General features: G+C 38.5%; 1 protein-coding gene across 1 annotated transcript; it reads right to left on the bottom strand.

Annotated features, from left to right (window-relative positions):
• Positions 1–1,417: 1,417 nt before the first annotated feature.
• ugt8 (UDP glycosyltransferase 8) lies at positions 1,418–20,322 on the bottom strand. The gene is made up of 6 exons (XM_082535473.1): positions 20,129–20,322; positions 14,818–15,650; positions 10,364–10,506; positions 5,417–5,493; positions 4,160–4,379; positions 1,418–3,088 (listed from the first exon to the last, which is right to left on the bottom strand). The coding sequence occupies exons 2-6, from the start codon at positions 15,646–15,648 to the stop codon at positions 2,710–2,712; spliced, it is 1,650 nt and encodes a 549-aa protein (XP_082391599.1). The 5' UTR covers positions 15,649–15,650; positions 20,129–20,322; the 3' UTR covers positions 1,418–2,709.
• Positions 20,323–21,115: the final 793 nt, after the last annotated feature.

Raw genomic sequence — 21,115 nt, 5'->3', positions numbered from 1 at the left:
TGGATAGTTTTGACTTGACTCTTCAAGATTCAGCTCAAGTGCAGTTATTGAATCATCAAAGGGTTAAACAAAAATACTGCATGAACAACTAAAGAATTAAAACCTTTTTTTCCAATGCAGTTTCTTATTTTCAAGATCTCAGATATAATTGAAAAGACAGGGTGAGGTTTTTTTTTGTTGTTGTTCCTCTTCCCATAAATTTAGCAGGTAAAATAGATTTCAAGCATGGAATTTGCATTTGGAAATCATAGCTGTGAAATGAGGTCAAAAGGAATCTCAATAAAACTGAAACAGACCTCATTCAAGGTCCCAAAACAAAGCAAATTCATTAGATACACAAAGAAAAACCAGGGTTTTGGTGAAGAGGAAAATAAGCCTGGATGCTAAATGAAGGCAACAGGTGTATGATCCCAGGATCCTTTATACAATAAAAACACCAAAACCAGAAGAAACCAACCAAACTTCATAAAAGCTATTAGAAAAGTCAGACCACTTCTGGAATTGCACTCTTCAACAGGTTGAAACTTAGAGCGGACCATGTCCAGAATGATGGAAAGAAAAAAAAGATACACGATATTTGGGACAACTCACAATCAATAACATAACACGGTAAGGCCAATATAATGAATGGGCTTGAGTGGTTTCAAGTGGCTCTGGGTCATTAGTATTTACTGATGATGGGACAGTCTAAAGTCAACAGATCGATACTTTCTGCTCATATTTAGCCAAATGCAGCAAAGCTGACTGGGTAACTGTTCAGACGGACAATGACCGAAAGCATGTTGTGAAATGAACCCAGTTTTTGAAGTTAATGACCTGGAATATTGTGCAATCACTGAAGCGGCCCTCTGATCTCAACCTGATTAAGCTGCATTTCACTTCCAAAGCAAACCTAAAGACTGAAGACAATAACTGAAAAAAACCTTAGACATGTCCATGGGTTCTAGGCATCAGTAGTTACTGAGTGCAAGTAATTTTTAACCCTTTATTAAAAGAATGACTATTTTATTTACCAATTATATTTGAGCCCGAGAAAACAGGCTTAAACTGTTGTACTTCGACAGTTAATGCAGCGTTTTTGTTCGGACCCCTGAATTAAAACAAAGCCTCCACTTGAACTGATATTGATATTTTGATATTGTGAGTGCCACTGTTCAAACACCACACGTGAACCACATCTGTTGTGCTTCATTCATGCACCCATCCTAGTCCAGAACAACCACACACACGTATTCAAGCACACTGCGTACCCATAAATCTGTGTAACTGTGTACAGAATGTGAATAACTCACACTCAGAATTAATATAATTACAGAAGGTAAGTTTGCACATAAACCTCAACAGCATTTCTAAAAGATTTACAGAAGTGAAGCGCTGAGTGGAAATCTACCTGAACAGAATAATTTAAAAACATCTGTAACACATTAGAATTAAAACATTTATTAACAAATCATTAACAGCTGAATCATAGTTGAATGATGTACAAAGTGAAGTGTAGCACTGGAAATGACATCAAAAAATAGGAGAGAGAGATGAGGGCTGAAGAATTAAAATATGGGGCTGATGATGCAACTAATCATGAGTGTAAGTAATGCCCAGACTCCTCCCCTCACTACATGAGCTTAAGTAGCTTTCTGATCTTGCTTTGCCTGTTCATAATATTGTAATATCGTTACTGCAGAAAAAAAAAAAAAAAAGAAAAAAAAAAACATGATCACCTTTTCACAAGGACAAGCCACATAGAGTTCGGCAGAGTCGCTCTCTACCACAACAAAAGTCAGTCAAGAGATAATGCAAAGACCGCACAGCTAAGTGCAGTCACAAGTTGGCACCACCTTGTGAAAAGGGAAAACAGTGCATGAACAAACTGGCCAGCCTGAAGACAACAGTACATTCTGTGGATAATGCAATTAAAGAACACGCAGACTGGGCCATACTCACGCTGACTGCTGCCATCAGCTGTTTCTTTGTTTGTCTGTTTCACGAGTATGAAGGACAAGGTTGGAGTGCAGATGTGGGCTAAGGATTCGGAGTGTACATGGTGCTGTCACACCGACCGAGATATGAAATAAATTAAAAATAAGACGCGTTAAAAAGTCTGATCATTAAAATGCATTTGTACAGTAATAAATAGTTTTACCCTCTATTTACAGTTCACCAAACACTTCTGCAGTTAAAAACATTTAATGCTAAATCTTTCAAAAGCCATCTTAATTTGTTTTGTTTTGATTTTTCGAGGATGAGAGGGTTGGCGCTCAAGATTCCCCCTCTTCATCATCCTTCCACTGGTAAGGAAGGCAGGAAGACAGAGAACAGGCAGGAAAGAAGACGCACGGGTAGAAATAATGTCCCCAAATATGTCTTTCCTGTGTTTCATCCTCAAAGAATTCACAAATTTAATGATGTATTGCTGCACCTGCTGTTGTGGTTGTTAAAGTTTTTGTTAAATATACCTCATTACACACACACACACATTCACCCATATTCACACACACACACAGATTTTGAGCACCCGATGTCTTGCTCTGTCCTCACACGACGCATTGTGTATCCTTTCCACAGCCTCTTGCTTGTTCTGAGTAGCAGTTGCCACTAGACGCAGACCTAAGAACAGCCTTCTTTCCAAACTTTCATAAAACCAGTGAACCAAAAGCTAGAGCTGAGTCTGTAGGGCAACTTCTTCCTCATCCCTCCTAACCTTTCGAAGCATCAATTGATCTTCTTTTCATTTTTCAAGGAGCCGTTGCGTTTGTGTTTCCCATTGGCCATGTTCTCATTATGGCAATGTCCATTGGCCATGCTGCCATCATCTCTGACGTTATCGCCTCTGCTGTGGTCCCTGGACCTGCCCCTCAGCAATCGTGCCAACCGGCGTAGGGCAAAGACCGCAAGAGCCATGGCAGCCCCTACAGTAATGACCACATCCAGCAGGAAATACTGGTAGAGGGACACCTCATATACAGCTGAGCGCAGGTGGCTCGCACCGTTGTGACGGAGAATATAGCCGATCCAGTAAACAGCCCTGCTCACAGGGTGGCCTGGTTGATCTTTGTGAATATTGGAGAGATAACGGGCTTGCTGGCGGTACCTAGGTTGGTAGGTAGAGGAAAAGTGAGATGGCATAAAAAATGAGGAAGGAGATTTGTTGAACAAACACTGCAGTCACAACCAAATCAACATATAGCTTAAAATATGAAATATTATAGACACCCTAAATCACAATGACCTGATATCATGAAAGGTCACCAGGGGGTGTGCTACGACGCTAAGAAAAGCTCGAAGTCAGAGTTCCCTGTGTGGCTTTCTTTATCTTGCTAAATCACCATAGTAACTACTGTTGAACACATAACCTAGTCAGGAGGTTAGGTTCACCGAAAGAATCACCAATTCTCTCTTTTATTGCATGTTTTAAGAGCAATGTAAACTCTCTGCAGGGAGAATGCGTGTGCAGGTTGTTAAAACATACTTTATGAAAAACACTAAATGAACTGTAGGTAGCAATGCCAGAATGTACATGTGCAGAAAATATATAAATGTTTTTGTATTGTAGCTATTTTTGAATTGCAGCCACTAAAATACACACCAAGAATATCTGTTCAATCAATAAAGTTAACTGGCAACTAACTAAAGTGATTTCCACGCCTCCGATATTAGGCAGTAACATTTCATGTTTAAACGTATCCAATTAAAAGTTTCAGAGCTCTAATGTGTGGCTGTCATCTTAAAAATAAACAGCAGCACAGAGCGCTGTTGACAGTAATTAAACTGAATTAAAATGTTTATTTTACCACAGTGTGTTAAATCACCAGATTAACCGTTTTCTGCAGCATTAATCTCGTCTTAAATCGCAACAATTGCATTTTACTGTTATTTTTTTAATGTTAATTAAAGATTTTTGTCAGGTTTTTTTAATCATCATCGGCACCATCAGATAACATTCACTCAGAGGGATCATTTTGTGCAGAACAGCAGTCACATGATCTGTGAAAAACGCCTTTTTATATGAATGGAGTCTCAAGCATAGAGCCCAGCCTACTTCATAATACCCGTTATCTCTGACTTGGTTTTTTCGGTTTTAGGTAAGCTAAAACCTAAAAGCCTTTTTTCAGATCTCACTGATAAAAGCAATAATACACAAAGCAGTACAAGACAAACTAACCTGGTGTCTGTGATGACGCTGCTCAGGGCTGTAAAGAGGTCTTCCTCTGTCATGTATTTCCAGTGCAACATGATTCCCATTCCTTTGGCTGCTACGCGCGTCATAGTATCATAATGGTCACCAAAAAGAGGTACACCCACCACCGGCACACCATGATACATGGCCTCATAGATGCTATTCAAGCCCCCATGGCTCAGGAACGCTCTTGTGTTAGCGTGACCTAGATGACAAGAAACAACAGGTGGTTTTTTGTATGTTATGCATAAAGTTTTTGACGGGGCTGTTTTGCTAAGGTTAGAAACAGTTTAGAGAAAGTGAAACAGCAGCACATCAGGCATCATTCAAAAAGAAAACCAGAAAAAAAAAAAAAAAAAGGAAAACATTTTATGACCATGGCTTAGAGCAGTGGGTAACCATAAAACCACAGAAAAACATACATTGTTATTTTTAATTTTATAATGCTTACTGTCCTAGTGTGTGTCCTACAGGTAAAATGGCATTACATCGTCGCATAATCAAGTCCTTGCTGTCAGACTTTGAATGTGGCATATTCCTCATCCCTGTCAGGCACAATGAACCTGTGTGTATTCTTTCTAGTGAGGTTAATAAGTATGTGAAGAAGGGATCCATACTACACAAAACCTAGTGAGCCACACCCACAGGGTGAAACCAACAACTCCTGAGGGATGTGTAAAAACTTGTCATCAAGCAGTAGTACAAAAAATTAACGTTCTTACTTTTTTCAAGGTAAATATAATAACAGAAGAGTTCCTACAGTTTTTTAAAATCTTGTTTTTATTTTCTTTGAGTTTAGTTTCATTTAGTTTTCAGTGTGAGTTTACATCTTTCAGACTCATTTCTGTAATTTTAATGTTTTATATTTGATATTGTGAATTATTGTAATGGGGGCTCTTCATCAGATTAGAATTTAAGAAGGTCTGAACGGGTATTATAACACAAACGACACTTTGTGGAAACGGTTAACTCACATACATGTTAGTGTTACCGTTTCTAGGAAATGCACTGAGGTCTGCTCATATTTGTTAAATTTGACTAATCTTGCAAAGACAAGATCAAAATTACATGGTCTATATATTTTTAATTTATTTCTCGATGAACATGAACAATGATTTTTTAACTACATGTATTTTGATTTGCAGTTTTAGTTAACTAGAATCACCTCGATCTGAGTCGCAAACAAAATATGTTGATAAAAGAACTGGATGCTACGTTTTTTTAATGATCTCATGTCCTTACCTAATAAGTCATTCTGAGGCATCCAATCAACAAGCTTGGTGTTGTTGCCAAGGTTACTGGGTGGCACGCCAGAGAATCTGAGGAGGAGGAAACAATGCAGAGGACAAACATTGAAGCAATTTATTTTAGTTTTGAGAAGAAAATCTTAAATTTAAGCCAATTGAGAAAAAAAAAAAATCTTGAGGTGCTTTAAGCAAAGTAACAATTTATTAGATTGAATAACGCACTTGCTAACACCTTGATAAAGTGTGACATTATTTTAAAGTGCTACCCAGACTTTACCAGTAAAAATCAAGTAAGAAAGTCCAAGTTTCTTCATACTACACAAGTGTTTGCATGTCACACTGTCTCTTGATTGCAGTTTTCAAATGCTAAATGAGGTCAGTAATATAGAGCACGGTTGGTAGAGCGTGGGGCCAGAAATAGTCTGTTTCCAACCACAGTGACTAACTCCGCACTGTGGTGCAGTGGCAAACAGTGTCGGTTGTGTAGCTCAAGCAGTCTAGTGCCACATCTACTAATTGCGATTCTTTCTGCTACAATGTATAATTTCTTAACACTTCTAAGACACTGGGGGGGGAAATAATTAAAATTATGAAAATATAAAAGAACAAAAGGGGACTACTGAGTGTACAACAACACTCACTGCACAGGTTTTCACCTTGATTGCTAATGAACACTTAGTGATTAGTGTGAATTTCCACAATAATGTGCTCAGTCAAATTCTTTTTTTTTTTAAACAATGTAGTGTTTTAACACAAAGATTTGGATGTTTAGTCCTAAGAGATCAGAAGTTATCCATAAAGATTATGCGAGTTGTGTTCATCCCTCACATTATTGCGAGGATTAGTCTGCCAGACAAATCACAGTGACTAACTTTAAAAAACGATATAACCGACAAACTAAAGAGACAGTCTGGTCAATGCATTTTTTTAGCTGCTAAGAGCTGTGATATATGTAAATGAGGATAATAGTAAATGCCAGCCAGACAAGGTCATTTCGAAACTGTAAGAAAACGTATACACAAAATGAATCATGCACAAAATATAGAAAATCGTATCTTTTGAAAAATGAGACCGATACTACGGCAACAGTGAATCTACACTGACCTATATTAACAAATTTAGTTGTTACAATCCACCTGCCAACACCTTTAGCAGCACATGGTAACATTATCTTATTTCTGTTTTTTCCCACCCCTTTTTGTCCAGCCTCAAAAACCTTTTTGTTTACTTCGTCTTGGTTTACATTCTTTTACTGATAATCTTTTACTCTTTGGCTTAATGTGTAACTTCCCCTGGATAATGAAACGGCCCAGTCTTTGTTAATTTTGTTAAATGGTGCGAGTCCTATCGTCAGTTAACCATATCTAAGACAGAAGTAGGCATACACAAGAGGTCACATTGTCTAAGGGTCAGATAGTGGAATGTATTTGTTCTCAAAAATATCTCGCAACAGTCACTGACTCTAAACTGAACTTTGAAGCAAACTGTGAAGCTGTGTGCACAAAAAGAGGCTATCATGTTTGAGGAAGCTCTGTCATCTCCACATTGATAAAACCCACTGATGATTTTATCATGCTTCTTTTGAATGTCTTTTGTCCTTTTCCTTGGTATCATATCTGTAATGAACAGAAACTCACTCAAATTGTTAAATTGTCTGATCTGTGAGCCACAGCTGAGCCCAGCACCCCTCTATACCCTGTATTTCCTCAGTATTTTGTATTATGCTTATCTGTTAGCTATGGTCCATGTTTGTATTGAAAAATGGAGAACAGAATACAAACACACACCTTTAATATCACGAAAAAACTCTAGGACTGACTCTCAGGTAATAAATCTACATCGTTTACCTCTATGCAAGTTTCTGTGTGCAAAGTGTAGAAGTAAATTACTGGTCACTAAAACACTTGTCAAGTGGTTTCTGGCTCTCTGTGATATCGCCAACTGATCAGGGGAGACATATTGCTTAACCAAATGGTGATGCCAAAACGACATGAAATACACCAGTGATTTATTTATTCTGAACTTCTCTTTCACACTCGTGCTTCTTTGGGCCTCAATCAACTACTTTGTTGATAATGTTCGATCTAAAATTTCAAGTGTTGCCGATGCAGTTGCTTACATCATGGTAAAAAATCTAAATGTAGATACGCTTATTATGAGTTTTATAAATGCCTTTGGTTATCGTATATCAGGGGAAAAAAAAAAAAACACACACACTTCAGAAAATTTTTAACATACTTCTAGACTGACTGGAAATGTGGGTGTGTCTTTCTGGCACAGTACTGAACTGGTTTGAATCTAAGTAACAGGGAGAAGTTGTGTCAACTGGCAGTAGCACTTCAGTACAGACAAAAATGACATTACGATCCACAGCATGCTACTTCAAACTTAAATCATGGGAACCAAAAATTAATAAATAATGTCTGCTTCCCTCCCCAGCCCAAACTCTTTCATCTGTCTTTAACAAAGCACCAATTCACCGTCCTGCCCATCAAAGCCTACATTCATGGAGCCAATTATCAATGACACAATTCATTTGGCTGGCTCCCTGATACCGTCATCAGCCTTCTTCCTTTTTAACCTCTTAGTTTAGAAGGGAAACTAAAAGCTGCATTAACATACAATATCGCATAACTGTTGCCCTTTAAAAGAGGATCTTGTTTGTTCTCTACTGTGATGAGATTCCTGTATAAAAAGCCTGATTATCATACCATGAAAAATTAGGGAAGTGAAAATAGGGAATGTGTTTCATTTTACTATACGCAACAAAAGAGATGAATCCGTATCATAAAATGTTGCACACATAAACACAACCCGCATTTTTTTTTTTTTTTTAAATAGTCATCAAGGTAATATTGCAACCACAATGGAATCATCTGAGGTCCCTCCACCCAGTTTTTACAACAGTCAATTCTTGCAGTTTAACATTGCATGGGTAAGTTCACTTGTTCCTCTTTACCACCTCTCTCACCAAAACTAAATAAAAGACGTCACGCATATGTACGATGGCCTCATTTTACTAAGACACAGAAGGTCAGTAAGCTAACACGAATAAACTGGCACACGGCAAGAACAAAGGAGTCCTATTTCGCCTTGAGCTTTAGCGATCTGTCTAATCTGTATTTTCCAAAAGAAAAGAAAACAATCCCAATAAGATAATCAGTAAAGTCAGCACAGAGGTCTTTTTTTTTAATTATTTATTTATTTATTAGTGACTCTGAAATTTATCCTTGCACTTCTTGCCTTTTCTTTTTCACCACGTGTGGGATCTAAACGTGTGATGATAGTATACAAAGGCCAACTCGAGAGAAAAGGAATGGCACAATGTGGTATTATCTCTTTTTAAGACTTAAGTGTTACAATAAAATGAAGACTGATCACTGAAATATCTGTACTTGCAGTCCGAACACAAAAAACATGACAAGAAAACCTAAATCTCTGACCTAAAACCTAATAAAGACAGCATGCAGTGACATACCTGCATTTACACAGAGGAAAACATAATGGAAGGTTAACAGTTCACTTGCATGACATCACTGGAAACTGTGTAGTCAGGCCTCTACAAACTAGCTGCCAACCCTCTACATGCAGGTGCCTGTTCTGCATTATATACCCATCAGTGTAATGTTAAGTGTATCTACTGCAAATCAGTACTTTGCTCCTGGATTCACATTACACAAAAAAAAGTATTATTATGTGATAAAATTTCCTTAAACCAAATAGTTATCCTTTATCCCATATTTAGTTAAAATATCCATAGAAATGTGGGTCAATGTGGTAAATGAATGGCAAGCTTTTCAAATATACCTGTTAATGATTAAAAGGTTGATGGATGGTTTTAATAAGATAAGATAAGATAAGATAAGCTTTATTAGTCCCACACGTGGGAAAGTTGTTTTAATGTAACATTAAACTACTACCTCTAATCCTGAAAGCAGTAAACAGAACTGAATATGCTGCAAATGCAGTTCTGCGGCTAAAAGTGAAGTAGCTCCTGTCGTGTCACATGGTCATATATTGTCTGCACCTCATTCACATATGCAAAAGTGTGTTTATCAGAGCAGTACTCGGGCTGAATTACTTGTGGCTAAATTTAGAAAGGAAAAAAAATTGCAAAGGTACTTCCATCCTTAAACTATAAAGTCACTGTCAACTGATCAAGTTTTACTGTGGCACGAACAAGTTTCAGCATTCATGGCGCAATTTTATTTGATCTACTAGATGACCTCTAGTAAAAAATGTTATGTCTCTTTCTTATGGTGGAGTAATGGCCACTGACCTTAACAGAGGCAAGTGAGGCCTAAAGTTCTTTGGATGTTGTTCTGGGGTCTTTTGTGACCTCTTAGATGAGTCGTTGCTCCGTTCTTGTAATTTTGGTCGGCCTGAGAAGGTTCACCATTGTTCCATGTTTCCACCATTTGTGGATAATGACTCTCACTGTGGTTTGCTGGAGTCCCACAGCTTTAGAAATGGCTTCATAACCTTTTCCAGACTGAGAGATCCCAATTACTTTGTTTCCCATTTGTTCCTGAATTAACCTTTGAGAATGTTTTGGTCTACTCCACTTTATCAGGCAGGTTTTATTTAAATCATTTCGAGATTATCGAGAACAGGTGTGGCTTTCCGAACATGTGATACACAGCAGTTAATTTATATCATAACACCTTTATTTAGAAACTACGTTAACTTGCGTTATCTTTGTCTAATATTTAAATTTGGTTGATGAGCTGAAGCATTTAAGTGAGACAAACATACAGAAACACAGAAAATCAGGAAGAGCGCATACACATTTTACCACCACTGCAGGTTTCTCCATAAAACACAACAAACAACCAAAAAAAGAAACAGAAAAGAAAAAAAAATGCCTAGTGGAAGACTGTTGTTAATTTTAGGTTTTAGAAAGTTCTATTCACATCTTTTAAATTGAAAGTAGATTCTTTACCTCCAGATAACACGTTGGGGCAGTCTGGCAAGGGCACCTGCTAGTTTGTGAGCAATGTCACTGGAAAGGTACTTTACGCCGGCTCCAAATGACACAACTACAAAGCCGTGCTCTTCTGTGTCTTTCACCCAGTCTTCAAAACCCTGTAGGAACATGAGAAAAAAAGACCAGGGAGGGATAAAGTACAGCTTTAAAAAAAAGAAAGAAAAAAAAACATGTATTTCATATTTGAAAGTGCTTCAATTTACAATTTAACTCAGGATTTTCTTTTAGAGCCTTAAGAACAAATACATGACATCAGCGTCAATAAAGCATGACTAAGTCACATAAACTCTAAACACTGTTTTAGTTATCTGCGAAGGTTTGCAGTCACGCCTATGTGACGATAGCATTTATTGTACTGACATAGCAGAGTTTATTGTGCACATCCATTTTGACAGGTTTGCATATAAATGTAGGATGACAGTATAAGACTGAATAAATGCTACAATCTAACTTTAATATGAAAACGCAGTACACTAAACTACTTTTTTAATAATGTTAGAACAACCGGTAATCATGTCTGAAGGCTGATAAGTACAGAGGCTCTAAAACCCAATAACATATTCCAGCCTGAAAACTCTGTAGAGATGCATCTAAGCTCAGATCCTTTGATTTTTAGAATGAAATTATATGTTAATTAACAAAAAACGTAATACTCTACAACCTCAACCATTTAGTATCAACTTTGTACTACTGTCAGATTTTTCTGTGTATGAGCTGTTGATATAGGTGCAATCAAAAAACATTAGTCATTCCTGATCATCAGCAACCAAGCCCAGAAAAACTGACGCTAAATAACATTCAATATGTACACAAGTCTTTTATAACACATTTTCACCTATTCAAAATATAAACTCACATAGATGGTAATATACGTAAAGGCCAGTTAGCAACCACAGGCAATCACCAATTGCAAGGAACAAATGTATATTCCTAAATGGTCAGGAGGGTTGCTGCCTGTCACGGTGAAAATGATAACCGCTAAAGCTCCAAAGAGACAGAATCAGTTACCACCTGACAACCACGGGTCAGTGGGAGAAAAAAACAAAAGTGGATTCTCCAACTGGTTGGCAAGTAGATGCTAAAGCAGGCTTACATTTTAGTTTGAAATTCTAAGGTTTGATATATTTAAAGTTTCGAAGAAAAACAGGACTTCTTGTTGCTCGAAGAAAACTCAGCAGAGGCCTCTATCAAGAAGCAATGTCACAGATCCCTTTCAAGAGATCCCTTCATTTGAATTGCCTTTACTGGAAGCAACCCTGGTGCCTACAGTTGGCCATGTAGGAGAGTGAAATCACCAGGGTAACAATAAATTTGAGTATAGTTATCCATAATGGTGGACTGGAGCAGACGTCATTAACCCATGAATGTTTGTTTTTGAGCACTTCTGTATTATTTAAAGCCAAGTTGGGTATTTCTGTGCTCCTTCCTGTAATCCTTTCTGTCATCGTTGTATTTTTACTCAGTTGTATATAGTATTTGTATTTGTATTCTATTTTTATCTTATTGTATATTTATTTTATTTTATTCTACTGTATATAGTATTTTATTTTATTCTATTCTGTACAGTTGTGTACTGTATTTATTCTTATTGTATTCTAATTTTTGCCTCATAACTTTTGCACTGTCCACTTCCTGCTGTGACAAAACAAATTTCCCACATGTGGGACTAATAAAGGTTATCTTATCTTATCAAGTTATAATTACTAATTGAATGTTTAACAGTCTTTGCAAGTTTGAGGCTGGCAAGGTATAGTATTATCTCTATGAGTTACAACAAGGTTAAAACATTACCTTTTATGGTATCATTTTCCAAGTAAAGCCTTTTTACAAAAAAACAAAGCAAAAAAAACAACAACTTTTGAGTACTATTGATGTGTTGAACCTAAGATTCTAGCTATCCTAATTAGAGACCATCCAATACCTTAAATGCTCGCTCTATTCAAATAAAAGATGTAAAACTATCAGCACAACAACTGAAATAACAGAACTCACGGGTTCCTACAAACTACACTAAGAAAATTATAACCACAAATCTACATATAAATCCAATACCATACGCTTTTAAAGCACTCTTCCTGTAAAAAACGAGGAGTCGTCCATGAGCAAACCTGCAACATGGAACACTCTGCCATGTGGTGCTGTTTTTTGGGGGGTGTTTTTCTTTTTTTAGTAACAGCCTGCCATTACTTGGACTACAGTGCTTCTCAACAGGCACTTGAAAGAAGAAATCATGACAAACAGTCATTTGAGTTTGGGTTTGCTAGGGTTGGATGACTGGACTAATCTATGTTGGCTGTTTGCAGCTGTTTTTTTGTCTGTGATTGTTGTCATTTTATTTTGCTAATTTAGTTGTCTGAGAATTTCAGTTGGTAGGTAATTAATTTTAAAAAGATGTGAAGTCTCCTTTTAGGTTGTGTTGAGCTAGAGCTGAGAGTTGACAGTTATTGAGATTCTTAGCAATATTATAAGGAAAAGTCATACAAGAAGACCTTAAATGTCAACAAGTCTGTGTACTTTAGCATCATATGTTATGCCCAGCTTTTTATTAATTTACAGGCATTTACACATCTCTAAAAATATATTTGCTCTTACAGGTTGTTGAAAGGACAACAGGCAGTTGGATATTAACCCAACCCTGGGGCGTGTCCTGATGTGCACTTAAGAAACCATTAGTTTGTCCAATAGTAAAATATATTTTTGTAAAAGTGAGGATGGACTGACTAACAGTGGTTGGGGACCGATCAGGGAGCAGCCATGTTGGAGAGACAGGATTGCCGGACAAGTAGGGAGAGAGGGAGGCTAACGGTCCAGCTGCAGGAGCTAAGGCTGCCCTGGCACAGAGCAGCTTCACGGGCACACTGGGCTCTGTGTCCCAGCAGCATACCCCCTACTGTCCCTACAACACGGCCTTAGTGACCCCATAAAAGAGTCTCAGTGTCCCCAGAGTTAGGGTTAGAACAATGACCTCGTTCTCCCTCCACTTCCATTATAACCCTCCACACAACACTGCACAATACTCCCTATTGGCTGGTGTGGCATTCCTAAAACCCTCCGCAGCAGATACCGACAGCCCGCGCTCGCAATGTCCAAACGCTGGACTAACCCCCCCATCACTACCCGCCTCTCCTCAACACCCTTCCCCCTTTTGCTCAAAATCTGCCGTGTACATTGAACCTAAACCAATCATCACACCAGACTTTTCTAGAAAGGGTCACTTTGTAGCACATTGTGATTAGAAAATATCACAAGTGATAAAAAACAATAGATAATGGAAACTAGCTAGTGTGAATAACAGCAAACTGTGAAGACATAAAGACGAAGTCGTTTCAAGAGATAAAAGTGCAGAAAAACAATTCATTAACTAGAGATGTGTGAATTTGATTAAAATTCAAGAGGAACGTTGCAGCCAAGCTTTTGCAAGTTCCCAAAGGGTTGTTTTTCAACAAGTGGTTAATTACTCGGCAACTATTTTGGAAAAAAAAAAAAAGCCAACATTTTATTGGCTCCAAATTCTCGTGTGACGATTTCATTTTTATCTTATGACTGGCTATAAGAAACATGGATTAGCCATTATTTTCTACTTAATGATACTACAGTTTAACAGATTAAGGCCTTTTCTGAAAAAGGGCTGCGTCTTTGATTAACTCTGAATAATTCAGTGACAAAAGAGAAACAGTTTGCAGAATGGATTTAGGCTAAAGAATGGAAAAAAATAAGGAGTATGTCCTTTCTCATGCCTTTATAATACCTCTCATAACTCTTCAGGGTTCTCAAACACAGACCACACCCATAACAAAATTTACTGTATTAATCTAATTATACTAATATACTAATATTAGTATAATACTTAGAAAAACAATGCAGCTTCCCATTCTGACCAATAAAGACACATATTTGCATAATGACCTGTTTCAACTCTGTTCCCATGAGCCAGCTGTACTACAGTGCTTCTGTCACCAGTGCATAAGAGCGCTCATTTTATGCTCAGGCTCCTATAGAGGCCTCTGTGAGCACTAGATGCAGATGCATTCATGAAATGTAGGCTCCATTGTTCAGATCTTGAAATGAATAAGCCTATCTCAAATACAAGTTTAGCATTGGGCCTGAGTACAAGAGAATAGGACATGTAAAGGCGTGAGGTGACACACCTGAAAATTTGAATGCAATAATTGTTGGATTTTTAACATTTGCTGCTTTCTTATGATACTGTCAGCAGTGTTTCATATGAAGGATAAGGACTGATTCAAGACTATGGTCACATTTGTATCAATGTATCAAAATACCTTGCTGTGCGAGCTGTTTAAATGCTGCATTAGCCAAAAGGAGACTGCACAAGTTCTCTTGGACATGACAAAATAGAACAACCCTCATAATAAGCTCGTCAGCTTTGTGTCCCTTTTGGTACTGACCTGTGGCAGTGGGCTGGGAGGCTTGGTGAGGATGCCACCTATGTACACCACATGTGGAAGGGTGGGTCTGGGGAATTCCAGAGCCATGTCAGTGCACAGCATCCACAGCCGGCTTCCCTGCACCAAGTCAGCCATGGCCACTTGAGGCTTTACTCCGTGTTTCTTCATAATCCGGTCATACTTGGGCAGTGCGATGTAATGGACTCCAAAGCGCTGTACGAGGTAAACAGCTGTGTTTGCAATCCTCTGCATCAAGGACATGCGGTCGGTCAGCAGCGAGTTGAATTCCGGTACGTATGATAACGGGGCCGGGGCTCCAACCTCTGCAGGGTACCACAGGCCGGTGCTGAAAACAGCATATTGCACACCCAGGATATGAGCAATCACAAAACCGCACATTTCATTGGGGTCCACTAGCAGCAGGTCAAACTTGGCCTCTTTCAGCCGATTCATTACTTCAGTATTGCCAACGACAGCATCGCAGTTCTGAGAGTAGTGGTCAAGAATGTCAAACAGTTCGAGAAATGTCAGGCGGCCTGAGAAGATGTTGGTGACTTTGGATTGGAGAAAATTGTCAGCTGTGGTGCTGTTAAAGATCCCTTGATAGCGCTGTAAATGGTAGTGAGGAGAGGGCGGGACCTCACGACCCTCTGAAACTAGAAAATGGGTCTCGTGGCCCTCCTTGTGTAGAGCTGTTGCCAGCGTTTTGAAGATGTAGAGGTGCGATTCAAACATGATGGGTGGGACCACAATCACTTTAGCGGCTCTTGTCGTACTGGGACTCCATGTGAGGAGGCCCAGGAGGAGTAGGAGTGATGAGGGTAATAGCATGGCTGAAACAATAATAATAATAAAAAGAGCAATATTAGGATTACAGCTGCAAAATACACAGTACAGACATTCCAATGCAATATTATAATACAGATACAGATCACCGTTTATCCAAAAGCAATGCATCATAAAACTTTGTTTACTAGGAGTTACTTGTCTGTGTGCTTTGCACCTTCAAGGAGGAGGCTGATGGAAAATTACTAATCAGACGAGTTTATTTAGTTGAGATAAACCTTTATCTCTATCAGCAGAGCATGATTCAGAGAGTTGAAACTCTTATTTCCTGTTCATTGAACTTCAAGCCTGGAAATGAATTCTGCTGTATAAATTTTCTTTCAGTTCTCTCATACATACAAATCCATATGAAGAAATTACAAGGTCTCAGCTTTCATTTTTCTGGCATCAAAACATTACATTTCCTTATCAACTTCTTCTTTCTTCTGACGTACTTCGATTCCACCGCTCCATTTCTAATCACCCTGTGCGCAACTGTCGCTGACATGGTGTGGGTAGCACCAACGTCATTCTGAACCTCCAGCCGCCCTATTCACAAATACAAACACAAAGAACTATTATTGAGCCTCCATTTCATAGCCTGTGCCCTATATGCCTACACCCATTCTCTTGCTCTCTCTCTCGGCCCCTCTCATTTGGATTAATGATTAACAGTGAAAGCCTTTTTATGGAGGGTCGTCCACTACGCGGGTTACATTTATCTACAGTGCCTAACCCATAAGTTGCTACAGTTAGCTGTGTGGTGATGACATCCAACGGAAATGTATGGGTGCTATTTAAATACCTATAGATGAATATAGAAAGTTGTATGTTGGTCTGGAAGCCTTTCAAGGGTGAGCCATTTATGATATCCTCTCTGCCCCACAATACATCTCCTACATTTTGTTTTGTCATGGCACAAGTAATATCTCCCGATTGTATTACAATTGCACCTGTTGATTCTGCTCGCCTTATAGCATTCAATCATAATAGGAAGACACTTGTTTAATCACAATATGGAGTTTCTCTCTTCAAGGCAAGGTATGAAGAGGACTAAAGGATGTCACCATTTTGCATTAAAATAGCCTCAGCATGTTGTTACAGACACTTCTCAGCACAGACTGTTGATGGTAACTATAGAAACCAGCCAATGTCTACTGAGGACTAAGATGCGTCATGACTTAGGTTACCAACAATGGAGTCTGGTTACCGTGTGTGCAGGGACAGCTGAGGAAGTGATCTGGATTCAGAGAATTGAAGGATATAATATTATGGGATTATATGGATGGAAACAAAATGAGATGGGGAAGATTAGAGCAAACCTTGGGAAGACAGCTATTGTAGTTTGTAAGATAATAGTCAGCAGGGGAATGCTGGGAGATAAATCAGTGTAATGTTGATACTTTTGATATTGTGCGATTCATCTTACGAGCTAAGCCGCTGTTAAAATATACAAAGGTAATCAGACAAATGTGATGTAGGCAGTAATGGCTGCATTTTCCAAATCTACAATTAACGTCTTAGTCTGCCCATGCAGGATACTGATTTCCTTTAGATTTACATGATAATTAACAATGATTAATAAACTATTAAGCTTAACGAGATAAACTTTGTACAGTGTTTAACAAGTTTATTAGTCCACCACCCAATGTAAGGCTTATGCCACAGCTGCTCTAAATTAACAGTATTGGTCATTTAAAGAAAAATCTAAATTTAATGTATCTGCAACAGTTAATCTTCCACAACGCACCACCTCTTTAATCAAAAAGATAGAGACTCCGTTTTTTGTTTTGATGAAGATGCTAAATTACAGTTATTTAACAGGAAAAAAATGGTTTCAGTCGTTGAATATGATGCATGATCAATATCTGACAGCTCAGACATACAAAATATTTCTTAAAACAAAAAAAAACTAAGCATAACAACTCTTCTGCACAATAATTTGTATTTTTTTTTTATTCAAAATCAACACAAAAGTAACTGAGAAAGAAAGTATTTAATAGTTTTTGAGGGGGGGACTTTAACTATGTGATTATCTTAAAATTAGTCTTCCATTCAGGTTCCCTGTTTTGTAGCATTTTCTGCACACATAATCTCTTATGCATTACTAAAAATCAAACCAAGTATAGTTTTGGCAGGAAGCACTTTTATCCAATCAGTGCCACAATGTGGTAATTATACCGTGATTAACACTCTCTAATGCAGACTAACGTTTTCGGGATGTAAGACAGCAGGAGGCCCCTTGCTGTTTCCACAGTGGGGGCTCATTAGTTCAATTCACCATGGTGAGAGCGGAGAAGTGACGTCCAAGAGCTGATATTAAGTCAAACACAAGTCAGCCTTTAGCTATTTATTTTTGGCTCATATCTCTCAAGTGAAGCAAGATAAACTGGTCTTAGGTTTATTTGCTGCAAAAAAAAAAAAAAAGAACCCAGCTGAGGACCTTGAAGGGCAAGACTGGCTAGCCTGAGGTAATAACGCTTGAATTTTAGAAAAATCAAAGAAAAAACAATCTAAAAGATTAAATGGGTTCAGACATCCAGATGATGGTAGCTTTGAAGTCCTATTGCTCGGCTAGCTGGTGACTACTGGCGGAAGACGGCTTCGTAACCTGCTGAAAGGTGTGATGCAATCCTTTTCTTTTAAATCATGCCCGAGGTTAAACCCTCATAATGAAATTTGACATAGCAACACGTATCTGGGCCTAGTGGCTGCATACAAGTGTCATCAGCAAAAAAAATGCAAGTGCACATATGTGTGAAAAGTTATAACAGGTCGAGTATATAAAAGGTTAGTTGAAATTCTGTGATATCTGGAAACAATACTTTGTACTGGAAGGTGATGCAAGAGCACTTCACAAATAAGTAAAGGTCAAGAGCCTTTAGATCTGCTCAGGGACAACGTGTTCTCCACTGACAAAGGGAAAAATCACAGCTTTTTGTCCAGTATAAGGTATTTTCCCCTCACCTTTACCTTGATTCTGAACACGCGACTACCCTTACTGCTCCCTCCCTTTCATCATGATTATGGCACTGCTACACGAAAACAGGTCAGACAGGCTCCGTCTTTTAAAACATTATGTCAGCAAATAAACAAAGACAGAGCGAATGAGTTTACAGTGATGGTATCTCATTAATGTGAACTACAGATAAGGAAGCACCAATCAATGTGGTCAGACATGGTCTGTCTTTTTCAAGAGATAAACATTGTGTCAGGAAATAAAGAAGGATAAAATAAAAAGGAGACTGGGATAAAGCCAATGTGTTCCAGCAACCGAGGTGAACCAGAAATAAGAAAGAAGTGATGAATGTGATAGTGATGGTATTAAATTCCCCTATTTGCTTAAAAATATTATCAATGGGGAAACAAAATAGGATTGGCCCTAAGTAAGTGGGAACACAGTTTGTTAAGTAAGGCAGGCTGTCACAGTCTAGGAGGGATATCCTTTTATCCCTTATAATAAGGGTAAGATTTGAGCAAAGGCACACGTCATAACCAACAGTCTGACTGTTAAATCAATACCGCAAAGAATTTCTGAGGACGAAATTCATCCCAATCGAAATTCAAGTTGGACTTTGGTCTGTTTAGCAGCGACTGTCACACACGCACGAGTGACATAACTACCTCTGGCCTGACAGAGACTGAGCAGTCAAGAAAAAGAAAAATGTCAGGTGATCACTTTGCGTCGGAGGAACAGGACTGGCTTAACAGGTGCTCTGATGTTGACCCTCCCACAAGGAAAAAAAAAAAGTCACAGAGAATCGCCGTCTTTACGCCTGGTATTGAAATACCTTAGCTTAAGGTCATATAAGACAGTCCACTGGACACGTGATATTAAACTGTAAACTCTAAACATCTGTAATGGAACGTAAAAGTCCGGCCAACAGATTTGATATCATGTGTGATAAGTAAGCTAACTAAAAAAAACCCAAAAAAACAAAAACAAAACACCAATGTAGTAGTGGTCGTGTTTGCCTATTTCTACAGGTCTTTATATGTTTTATAGCTCTCTCTATATATATATCGATCATAGCTTAAGTCATGGGTGAAAAGGTTAATCCTTCAAGTCAAGAAGGGCAAAAATCCAGGGACCAAAAATTATATTTTTATGAGGAAAAATGTATGAATAAAGCTGCGCACGCACACACACACACACATATATATATCCAACTCTGCAAAATGGATCAGCTTTTAAATTTAAGGAAAAAATGCGAAACAATGATTCTCGGCTAAAGAAAGACATTTTCGGCGTGGATATTTCGCAAGGGACGTGAACACAGCATAAGATAGCAACCTGACTACACCTGCACCTCGAGGGGGATGGGGACAGCCGGCTGAGCTTTAAAAGAAAAGGTAAGAAAGTAGCCTGTAACCTGTCATCTTCATCAATATCAGCCACCTGTATGAAAAAATAAAACTGCCAAGTTTTATGGGCGAACCAGGTAAAAGCACCTGTTGACTAAAAGTTCGCCTGGGTTGGCCTTACCTGGGGACTTCAGTGTAGTTCGGGAGAAATTAAAGGTGAAACTGCAGCAGTCTCGATTTTCCTGAAGAGAATTTTACGCGTCGTGTAGAAACAACGCAAAAGGTAGTCAGTAAAACACGTCCCCCGGCAACCGAGAAGGAGCGGAGGGAGCATTAAACTCAGAGTCCCACACAGGAGTGGCCGAAAGGCGGGGCTATCTGTGTTGCAGGATGGAAGTGAAGGGAGTGGCAGAAAGAAGGGAAAAAACACGACGGAGCGGTGGAGTATAACAGCCCATACAGGTAAGCCTACATACTAGGTGACTCGGTTTGTGTTGACACAATCGTTTTGGGTTTTTGTATTGTTTTTTGGGGTTTTTTTTAAATGAGCGTAGCGATCGAAGGTAAGGTAGAAAAGGAGGCGCCATGTTAAGTCTTTTAAATTCAAATCGATTAAATCAAGCAGAAAATTTAATTATATTCACTTTTATTTACTGTTATTTGTAGCCACAATCAGTAAGTTTGGACTTGTGTAATGACCGGATATTATGAGGTCTCGTAGTATCACTTCATAAGGCACCCTTTACAAAAGATTTCTTTATTTCTCTCACCTTTTATGTGGGTGTGCTTCTAATTAGTTCCTGATGGTGCCGGTGTTCAACACTCGGCCCACCGAAACTCATAAACGCTTCTAAATGTTGGGTGTGAACAACTTCAATACGCCGTCTGTTCCACCGCTTTGTAAGTTTGTTTTAACAGTAAGAAGAATTATAATGGATAATCAAACGATATCAGCTGATGACAGTGTGAATAAAATATATATTTTCCCAGATCATCTATTTACAGGAATACAGCACTATATGCACACTATACCCGATATTAGCTGCTTTGCTGTTATTGCTTTTGGGAAAGTGGGCTTGCTTAACTCCCCACCTACAAAAAGGTATGAATAAGGGAGAGATTCTTATCAGACAGCAAAGAGGTAGGAATAAAGAATTTAAAGGGGGGT

This window comes from Aulonocara stuartgranti, assembly GCF_965226115.1.
Source record: "Aulonocara stuartgranti genome assembly, chromosome: 6".
Lineage (NCBI taxonomy): Eukaryota > Metazoa > Chordata > Actinopteri > Cichliformes > Cichlidae > Aulonocara > Aulonocara stuartgranti.
This window is presented reverse-complemented; position numbering and strand designations above follow the sequence as displayed.